Source organism: Coenobita brevimanus, chromosome 64 (genome assembly GCF_032717465.1).
Source record: "Coenobita brevimanus isolate Jiangsu-jjx chromosome 64, ASM3271746v2, whole genome shotgun sequence".
In the NCBI taxonomy this organism is placed as follows: domain Eukaryota; kingdom Metazoa; phylum Arthropoda; class Malacostraca; order Decapoda; family Coenobitidae; genus Coenobita; species Coenobita brevimanus.
The window spans coordinates 290,850-302,044 of record NC_137017.1 but is presented as its reverse complement, the minus strand read 5'-3'; the positions used below and the strand labels follow the sequence as shown (position 1 = coordinate 302,044).

The following is an 11,195-nucleotide window of genomic DNA, read 5'->3' as shown; positions in this document are numbered from 1 at the left end:
GAGACAGAAAGGTGGAGTGGGGAGGGGTTCGACTTGATCGTGCTCTGCGGCCCCTCCTTCCCTCTCTCCGGTTGTGATCTCTCCTCCATCTCTCCGTTTGTGAACACTTCTTGCCTCCCTCCATTTATATCCTCTCCTTCTTCTCTTTGTTACCTTCACTCCCTCCGTCCTTCCCTTCGTTACCTATCCTTCCTTCCATCCCAGTGTAACCTCTCCTCCTTCCCTCCGTTGTAACCTTGCCATCCCTCCATCATCTCTCCCTTCCTTCGTCTTCCCTCCTTCCCTTCAGCCCTCACCTGAGCCGTGTTTACCCCCGCAGCAAACATGGTGTACAGGTGCGAGGAAGTCCTTCTCTCCCACAACAAGTTCAACGAGACGAGGGTAAGTGAACGTAAACAAACAACCTGTCACAGGATTTTATCTTCGCTGACTTAGGACGCTTTGTAGCACCTCTTCCTCAACGATTTATTTTGCGTTCAGTATTTAACCTGTAACATTCTTTTCTGTGTTCTTGATATTGCAGTGCTCCTTTTGTATTTTCTTGTGCTGTTTGTTTCTGTTTAATACTGATGTACTTTTCATCGTAGCACACAAGAGGATTGTGAAGGTTTGATGTTTAAAATATAACGTCAGGAAGATGTGTTACGAATACAACCCTTGGCTTCCTTAGTATGTCGTGGTTGGGTCAGATAAAGGACAAACACAGCTTAAAGATACTGGTTGTAATTCTTTCTTTTAAACAGATTATTTTATACAAGTGACGTGTATATCACACCTGTACAAAGAAAAATAAACAATAGCAGTAGTAGTTGAATTAAAGATCATAGGAAGCTGTCTGACCACCAAAACAACTTTACCCTAGTGTAGTTTTATCTCGCAGCGGTGCAGAGGAAAGAAAATAACAACGAATTTCATGTTGTTAGAGAGAGAGAGAGAGAGAGAGAGAGATTTGTTGCGTAAGCAGAAGCCAAGCAACCTCACTCAATCTCAGCAGTAAAGGAAAGTAAACACACACAGCAAGAGGTACCGTTATATTGATCGTTACAGAGTGTGAGGTAAGATGTGAGTAAGAATCAGGAATATATAAATATGGTAAAATATGATAAAGTTGCTACAAATGGAAGACAGCGAACGATCGATGTAGTGATTTTTATTAAGCTGTATCTAAAGTTAGGATGAAAGTTTAGAGTTCAGGATATGAGAATAATGAAGCTACCTTACCAGGAACTAGACAAACAACTTCGGCAAGCACGCGCACACACACACACACACACACACACACACACACACACACACACACACACACACACACACACACACACACACACACACACACACACACACACACTTAATTGGTGCCTCCTACGCCCTGTGACGTAAAGGTGCCTCGCCCAGTGACATTTGCCGCAACACCCAACGTTGTTCCATCGTTGTAAATATATGTTCAGTGAAATAAAGACCTGTATTTCTAGCAGACTTCGTGAATTTCGTAACGCCTCCTTGTCAGTGATCTATTCCAAGCATCATACCTAAGTAATGTTGGCGAAGTAAAAAGCGTGAATTATATAAACAGACATACACAACACAGAAAACTTGTAAAATGGGAAATATATCACTAAGGAAGTGGCACTGCGATGTTTCGTGTGACAACGAGTATACGACCTTGAGGTGAATATCTAGCATTGTAAACCTTTGATAACCGATGATACGACCTTTTGATGAACGGTAAAGGAAGTGATCATACGAAATATGCAAGAGGTATTAGAGCACCCGGAACTGTCTGGTGAACAAAAGTGTCGCCTTAACGTGTTGCATATGAAAGCCGTAACAGGGGTATTGATATGCGTTGTTGTATAGACTGTACTGTACATCTTTATTTAGTAACCACGTATTGTTTTCTGTTGTCACCCCATAAAGAAAAAAAGTGGCATCAGTTTGTAGTAACTCAAAATTATCTGACACGCCGTGCCAAAACAAAAGAAAAATTATCGTTCAATGTCATTTTCATTTAACTTTCATAATGAAAAGTTGAAATATGAAAGGGTCTTCGAGAATATTAACTCCAACAACCTAATTATCTTTTTCGTATAACATTTTCGCTTGTTTCTTAGTCTTTTACGCTGCAGCTGAGGAGACAATTTCTAACAGGAGGGGTTAACAATTTCTTAAAACAATCCCCTTAAGACTACTAAATCCTTCCTAAGTTGACTAAAATCGTCTGGTTGCAGCGAGAATAAAACATACACTAGAGGGACACTCAGTGGAGCGCATCTCTCCGACAAGAACAACATAATTTCCAAACCATTCTTCATAATGGGTTAGGTTTTCTCATTATCGATTAGGGTTTCGCAAGAAGTATGTTCCGGATCCAGAATTTGTAATACGATCCGGATCGGTCCCAAAAGTTGATAGATCGATTGTTCTCTGGGACGTGCGCTATCTACCCACCAAATTTGGTCCAAATTTCTCTTTTAGTTTTTGAGTAATCCTGTTAACAGACAAACAGATTGACATATAAACAGGGATTAAAACATACTCTCCTTGTTGTACTGAATTATTTGGTCGGGCTGAAGCGCGCCTGCACCTGCTTTTGCGCGTGCGTGTGTGTGTGCGTGTGTGTGTGTGTGTGTGTGTGTGTGTGTGTGTGTGTGTGTGTGTGTGTGTGTGTAAGAGAGAGAGAGAGGGGGGGGAAGGGAAAGGGGGGGAGCAGCAACTGCAAGCCATGCAGCCAGCCCACCTTCCTCGTACATTTTACCCTCACCCACTTCAAAGCCTGCACGCTAATTGACCTCATTCTGGCAACTGCGCCTCCTTCTGGGGCGGCCTTTCATTCTGAGCGGGTATTTTTATTTTATTTTATTTTTTTTCTTTTTTTTCCATCTAGGAATAAGGTCATGCTTGTTATTTAATTCATGCCAACGCCATACGAAGATTTTCGATTCCTCATAGGCATATATACGTTTGGCTGCCATGGTGGCCAGAAGTGTGGGTATGTCTTAGAGTGTCATGCAGAGTACCCTGATATTCTGATTGGGGTGTTGTTGTAAGTGACATGCCATTTTATACAAGATTTCATTCTAATAATGGATCACTTACTTGGCATTGACTGTCATTTTAAGTAGTTGTATTAGTGAACGTAAAACAGGATGATACTGCATTTCGATGTGCTGTCATTCATATTGGTGTCTGTTTTAAGTGGTGTGAAATGACAACAGCTAGTAATTTATTGTCCATTTGGGGCTACGGTGGACCCGGAGCATAGGATTTACCAGGATTCACGAGGACAACTAGCACCTCAAAAGGTACTACGACCCATGCCAAGGGGAAGGCGCGAGGCTGGGTTAGTAACGTAGACTGTCATTGTAATAAAAGTCCCACTGTAGATTAGTTCTTTTCAGTAGCATGATCGTCAGAGAGGGATGTTAGAGGAAGTTAGAAGTAAGATTTAAGGAGCAAGGTATTTTAATTCGCGTGTCATGTTATGTACATCTATGTGAAGCTTCATTATAGTTTTTTTTCAGTAGCATGATCCTCTGAGTCGCGTGTCGGTGTAAGTTAAAGTAAGTTTAAGTAGCAAGACATTTTAATTCCTGTATCATTGTAAGTGTTGCATCTCCCATAGCAAGACGCTTGGTATACTAAGATGCCCTTATCGGAGGGTGCATTTACATCCATCGAGTGTGTCGCATTTAAAGTGAGTCTAATCTTCAAGTACTATTACTGTAAGCGACGCGTGTTTACTGTTTAGATAAGGGGACAGTTCACTAAACTACGTCTGAGAGAGAGAGAGAGAGAGAGAGACGTATGTGTGCAAGTGTGTGCATTTGCGTGCGTGCGCGTCGTCGTATAGTGCTGTGTTCTTTATACGTTAATGCTCTCTCTCTCTCTCTCTCTCTCTCTCTCTCTCTCTCTCTAAGTAGTTGATATCGGTCAGGGGAATTCATTTAGCCTGTATCCGTTTACCCATTACTGCGATGTTCTTATTCTCTTGCCTTTGGCTGCTTTAATGCGCAATTTATATGTAAGAGAGCTCCAAGGAAGGCATTTTTTTTTTTTTTTTTTTTTTTTTTTTACTATGCATGTCTGCCTAGTCCGTTGCTACTGTAGTTCCTTAAGCAGCAACTTGTGCAATTCTCTTTTAGACAGGAAATGTCGCCGTCTCTGCTTATCCATCATCACTGGCGACAACCACAGAGTTCTTGGGATAATTTTGGCATCACTACTGAAAGCTCATCATGTTAAATTTATGTGTGTACTAAGAAGCTATCGTGCGAAGGTACAGTATATAAAACCAGCATCAGTTACCACATTTGCAGTTAAGGTTATCAGTAGCACGATAAAGCCAGCAAACTCATGGGGGAAAAAAATGCTGTACGTTTGTAAAATCTGAATTTCTTTCCTTTGTACCTTCGTAGTTCCGCGTCCATTAAGATCGAGGTCGCGTTGATGGTAATTGGAATATCTTCAGATAAATAATCGAGACGTCAGTTAATTTTCTTTTGCCTCCAGAATGATTTTCCATTAGGAGACTCCGTACTTATTAGATTACCTTATAAACATATAATAATCATCCTGTATTAGTGTCCTGAGTGTCTTGTTTTTGTCCAGGTATTTTAAATGTCCTTTCGGGTATGATACCGCTTTGTAATAAGCAGCCAAGTCAGTTAGCCAGTACCTATAACCTTGCCAATATCTGGTATTTGTATCGTCCGCTTCGACTCGGCCTAGTTGCATCAGTTACCGCTAACCGTTATACCAGAGTGTGGCGGGTGGTAACAGATTTGAATTTGAATAGCAACGGGTGCCGAATAATTCCGTTTGCCTGTCAGACTGTTTGGCTGGTTATTTGTCAGTTAGTGTAGCAGTGTGTGCCAACCTATCCGACTGTTTTTATCTGTCCATCTAGCTACCTATCTTTTCATTTTGGCTGACTATCAGTAAGTCAGTCGCATTATGTATTTGCCTACCAGTCCACGTACCAGTCTCAGTCCATCCATCTCATTCCCTCTGTCTGCCAACCTCTTTAGGCTGTCTGTCGTCCGGCGCCACATTCTTTCAGCCATCCTCAGTGGCCGCGACAAAAGGCCAGCCATGTGACCGTGCTCCAGGGAAAAAGAAAAAAAAAAAAATCGCGTCCCTGAGGTCCGATTGATAAGAAAATGAGCTTCCTTAGACACAGATACCCAGTAATGGATGTTCAAAGTTGGTATGTCAGACTAAATGACATTCTGAATCATGCTGTCATTTTATACACTCGTAGTTCAGATTAGGCAGTTAATAAATGTCAAGGATTCTGCTGTATTTGCACCATTACATTACAGCATGCCCCACGTGCCAGAATGCTTCCTCTGGTGTTTCAGAATGTTTAAGTGTTGCTAGTAGTGTGATCCTGTTTGTGATGCGTGTACAATCCCCCAGCTGAGTACGTTCATTTTTACAAATCCCGTGTCAGTCTTTAGATCTCGATATTGCCGGTGGTCTTTCTGTCTGTGTATCAATAGCCAGACACTTTAATCCCGTAACAAACAAAACGCCTCCATGTCACCCTGTCCCCAGCCATTTCGCTGCCCTCCCTCCAGCACACACACCCTCTCTCATATACCTCTCCACTTCATCCCTCCCTCTCATCATCGGTCTCCCCCTCCCTCTCACCCTCTCCATCTCACTCACACTCTCCTCGTTAGTCTCTCACTCTCCATCCTCCCCATCGCGACATTACTGGTGGTCATATTGCAAATCCTGTTCTCGCCCTAACGTCAGAGTGAATATCCTCCATCTTGCTCTTGGTCTTCCTCTCCCCATTCTTCCACCATCTCGGCCTTGAATATGCACACAAGTATTTCCTCATAATTTAACCTCAGCTTCAGTCTCCATCTTGTCCTCGGTCTTCCCCTTCTTAGTCTGCCTTTAGCTTTTACTTTTATATATTATTCTCAAAGTTATAATATTTTCACCTTAACTTGGCCCATATTGTCCTCTTTGTTTAGATTATTCCACGTAGCTCAAATACAGAAAAAGCTAATACTGCAGACCTACATCTTTTCCACAGCACTTCTTCGTGACTGGGATCATATTCTGTCATTAATCTGTTGTTACAAAGCAGCAGTCACGATGGAGAGAAGGCAGATTTAGGTCAGGTTAAAGTGAAAAGGGTACAGCAGTGTGTGTCAGAGAGAATCCTGGTCTCCACCTCACCCCAAGATATTTATGGTTCAAGTGATGGGTTGAGTGTGTAACCGTATATGCCTCCCCTTAAGCTGGCCCTCAGGCGCGATCCACTACCATTACTAAATCACACTGGCACTTAGAGAGAGAGAGAGAGAGAGAGAGAGAGAGAGAGAGAGAGAGAGAGTCTTAACCGCTTCACATCGAGTTAAAATCCAAAGCTTGGGTGGGAGACAGGACTTGAGAGAATAGAGCCGCCCAGATGAAGGGAAGTGTTAATCAGGTGCATACACAGAGTTAAAGAGCCATCAAAAATAGGTAAATAAATAAACAACAGCAAGAACAACAATAATAATAGTAATAATAATAATAATAATAATAATAATAATCCAGTGTGTGGGTACGAAAGAGTAAAAGAGCAGCACGTTTTTTGTTGGCGTAGTGACCCTCAGGATATGTAAATCACCAGTGAGGGAGAAAGACACACACTTTCTCACCCCCCAGCCCAACCATCAGCAGGTCTTGGCACCTGTCTGGAGTACACCTGCTTCGGAAATGCTCTGTCTTTGCCTTTGTTTGGGAAATAATTATCTTTTGTTTAGAATAATTGGCTGTGTTGAGGAAATGAGTCGGTGGATTCGTGAAGTGACAGAGAGCAGGGTTGTAAATGTGGCTCTGCCGTCCTTTTGAAATAATGAAGTGAGAGAAGTCAGTGTGGACATGACCAGAGGAAGGGAAGGGGATGGTTGATAAATATTAGCCTTTGCCGTAACCCTTTAACTGCCTAGGGTTTCTCTGTAGTGAATAGAATCGTCAGCTGGTGACCACAGTGGAATACCAAATGTTCTACCAACACTGCAAAAGGGTTAGAAATTTTACTAAACCCCTAAACTCCGTATGGCGTCTTCCTGCTGATCCTCTGCGGTTAACGATAATGAGATATCCCAGTTTCAATATGGCAGTGAAAAAGGTCACACACTTAAGGCGTATACGTAGTGTCTGCCCTTACCAGCTTGATTGCTACATGCACCAAGCAAAGGTTTGCGCATTAGCTTAGCTCTGAGACTTTTTTTTTTTTTTGCGCTTACCCATTTGTTTTAGATATATTTCCTGGAATGTACGGTATTTTATTTCAAGGATACCTCAGACCTACCTTAGAAAAAAGAAAAGAAAGAAAAGAAATAGCCTGGTGTAGTCCGAGATAGTGGACTCAGGTGAGGGTAAACATGGGCGGTAACAGGTGGATCAGTACTTGTGGGCATAGGTAGTGGACGTACTGTAGGCGAGACGTAGGCTTGGGAGTAGGGCTCAGGTGTTGGGCATGTGCTTGGGGGAGGGGGGTGAACATGGATAGGAAGTTGATGAGGATTGGATATGGCGGCTGGTGTGTGGTGAGTGGGAATTGGACATTGGGTAGATGTGGCAGCTACTGGAGGGGGGAGATGACGGGAAGGACACGGGGTATTGGAGGAAATCGAGAATGGACACGGAAGGTGGATGTGGCAAGCATTGTGGGGGGGGGGTAGAGGTTGGACATGGGGTGGATAAGACAGGAAGTGTGGAGTGGACATGGGTGAGGGGTTCGTTGGACACGGGGGGTGGACATGGCAGGGTGGTGTGGTGTGGAGTGGGCGGGGTCATCTTGCTGGTTTAAGCCGTTACCTGAGGGTCGCTTGCACTGATCTCCTACCTCCACACACCTGCCTTCATTCACACCTGTTTCATTATACACCTGTCATATTAACATTTGTTCTATTTCACAGATGTCACCCCACACTTCTTGTTATACACCTGCATCACTACACATATTATACATCTGTCACACTCCACACATGCCGGGTTGTATGCACACATGCGTCACATCCTAGCTGTACATCTACTTAATGAATAGTAAGGAATGATATGGAGTTGGTCTTCATCTTTCACCCCCACACTTGCCTTGTACAGCTATCTAACCCCACACTAGCATCTAAATATCCTGTCTTGTCCCACACCAGCTGACGTGCCTAGGTCGACCACTCTGATTGAGTGGGATGGGAATGAACAGCATTGCATTGAGTTTCTGAGAGTTCCAGTGAAGGCAGTGACGATGACAGTGAGTTGATTTTACGGGGTGACGATTATTTCAGGTGAAAGGTATTATTTCCACATTGTACAGTTATATTTATTGTGAACAGACACCAGTTTCTACCCGACTTCGACCATCCTCAGATATGAAGGAACCGAAACAATGAAAGACACTGCCAGTATGTGGATATAATTTCCTACCGATGATGATGATGATGATGATGGAAGTGATGAAATGTAAGGTGGTGATGCTGGTGATTTAGGTGGTGAGTGAAAGTGTGGCATTGTGTTGAATGTTGAGGGGCTGAATGTTTCGACACCCAGGTCACGTGTAGGGCTGTTTTAGGGCTGGCCGGGGCGGACTGAGGCGATACAGGGCGTGGCCGAGACCTGTACCAGTGTGAGGTAGGCCTAGGCAAGCCGGGGAGGTGGGGGTATAGGCCTAGGGGAACGGTTGGACTGGAGAAGTAGGGAGGAAAAGAGTAGGGGTGGCGAGGGAGGAAGAGATGGAGATAGGGGAGGGGAAGGGAGGGGTATAGGTCTAGGGGAGCGGTAGGAAGGGTGCGAGAAGTAGGGGAAGAGTACGATGATGAGGCTGTAGGGAAGGAGCAGGGAGATAAATGAAGAATATAAGAACATAAGAAGAGAGGATAACTGCAGTAGGACGGTTGGCCCATGCTAGGCAGCTCCTAGAAGAGTAACTGAACTACTAGAATGAGATAAGGATAGCAAAGAATAAGGCAAAGTGGGAAGAAGGGTATATTTATAAGCCTAGAGAAACGGCTGGAAGGGAGAAGCGTGAAGAGCTGGCACGATAGAGGTAAAGAAGGGGAAGGGGTAGAAAGAATTGGAGAGTTTGTGGGAGGGGTAAGGACGGTGAAAGTGAAATAAGGAATGGGAGGAAAAACTTTGGGAAGGTGGCGGAGGTACGGAAAGAACAGATAAATAATTAGCAGGGGAGAGGCAGGGTGGGGCAAGTGTATGCCTAGGGATACAGCTGAATGGAAGGTAAGAGGGAGGCAGGGAGAGTGGTAACAGGGGTGGAGCAGAGGAGGTGCGACAGGGTGGAGGAGGTATCACCCTAGGCAAAAACAGGGAGAGTGGGAGAGGTAGGGGTAGTAGGGGCAAAAACATGGTAGCGACAGAGGATGTAGTTAAGGGGAAATGACAGGCTGAGTGTAGGGACGATAGTGTGTTAGATACAGGGGGTGACAGGGGTGTGTAGAAGCGGCAGGGATAGAGATACAAGCAAAGAAAGCGGATGATAGGGTGGGAGAGCTGTAGGAGTTGCAGGGATGTACTGTATTTGCCGGGGCGGCCGGGTAGGAGAAAATATAAGCCTATGAAGCGAGAAACAGGGGAGCGGCAGGGGGTGTAGGGACGGGAACAGGGGAAAGCCGAGGTCAGAAAATCGAAAAGATCCTGGGGAGGGGGGAAAGGGGGTGGGAAGGGGGCGCTTGTGTGGATATTGGGAAACTGAGTTGAGGGCTGGCTGGAGTGGCGGAGAGAGAGAGAGAGAGAGAGGAGAGCAGAGAATAGTGGTGGAAGGAACAAAGAGAGGCACTGGCATAGAGAAAGAAAAAAAGGAAGGAAGAATTTGGGGAGAGAGAAAAAAAAAAGCAAGAGGAGAGGAAGAAAATGGAGTCGAGAAGATACAGGGAAGGAAAGTAAAGAGGGACGGCAGAAATGGAGGAAAAAGTGGGGAAAGGAAGGGAAGGAATTTCGTAGAGAGAAAAAGAGACGACCGAGCGTAAAGAGGGGAAAGAGCATATCTGGGTGAGGGTCTAATGGAAGGAGAGAGAGAGAGAGAGAGAGAGAGAGAGAAGGAAAAATTGTCAGCGCAAAAGATAAGGAGGCAATTTTGTAGCGATAATGGTGATGGGGAGAGAGGTTTGAAGAGAGTAACGGGATGAGAGAGAGAGAGAGAGAGAGAGAGAGAGAGAGAGGGAGGACGATGGACAGTAGAAAGAGAAAAAGAGAGAGAGAGTAGGGAAAACTGACGAGAAAGATTGGAAATGGGTATTGAGAGGTGGAGAAAAGAAGGAAGGAACAGAGTGAGGCAGGAGGAACATAAGAAGAGAGGATAACTGCAGTAGGCCGGTTGGCCCATGCTAGGCAGCTCCTAGAAGAGTAACTGAACCACTAGAATGAGATAAGGACAGCAAAGAAGAAGGCTCTCCCCCGCCCTCCAAACCCTCCAGCCGAAGCCGGCAGGAAAAAGTCAGAAAGAACACCACACAGTATAGAAAAACTGGCGTGGACATTTTACAGGAAAGTGTGAAAGGAGAATAGAGACTATCGTAGTGTAACCTGAAAAGGAAAAATTATGAATTAGTATTGGTTATAAGATTTTCTTTTTTCTATATCCACCCCTTATTAGTCATATGCTTATATAACCTATGCTTGAAACTCTCAATGGAAGAGGCAGCAACTACTTTACTGTGTAAATTTATTCGTCTACTACTCTATTACCAAACCAGTTTCTACCTATTTCCCTATTGAAACGGAATTTTTCTAGTTTAAAACCATTACTTCTAGTTCTATCCTGTATGCTAACTTTCAGTACATTGCTGATATCTCCCTTATTTATACCCTTCATCCACTTAAACACCTCAATTAAGTCTTCCCCTACTCTACGCCTCTCTAGTGAGTGCAGACTTAGTCTTTTCAGTCTGTCTTCATATGACAGGTTCCGAACATCATGTATCATTTTTGTCATTCTTCTCTGTACATTTTCTAACGAGTTAATATCCATTCCATAGTATGAGCACCAAAATTGTACTGCGTAGTCTAAATGTGGCCTTACTGATGCTAGATAAAGTTGCAGTATTACTTTTGATGACCTGTTGCTCGCGCTTCTAATCCTAGGACCCTATTTGCTTTATTTCTCGCTTTGATACACTGTTGCCTTGGTTTGAGGTCGTTACTAACCACAACTCCTAGATCTCTCTCGCATTCCGATT

At 44.0% G+C, this 11,195-nt stretch overlaps 1 protein-coding gene across 1 annotated transcript in view; it reads left to right on the top strand.

The window, feature by feature from the left end:
* The first annotated feature begins 323 nt into the window (after positions 1-323).
* Cip4 (formin-binding protein 1-like Cip4) overlaps positions 324-11,195 on the top strand; it is a 174,020-nt gene continuing 163,148 nt past the window's right edge. Inside the window, exon 1 of the mRNA XM_080276113.1 lies at positions 324-381. Coding sequence (XP_080132239.1) covers positions 325-381 — 57 coding nt within the window. The 5' untranslated portion in view covers position 324. The remainder of the gene's footprint in view (positions 382-11,195) is intronic.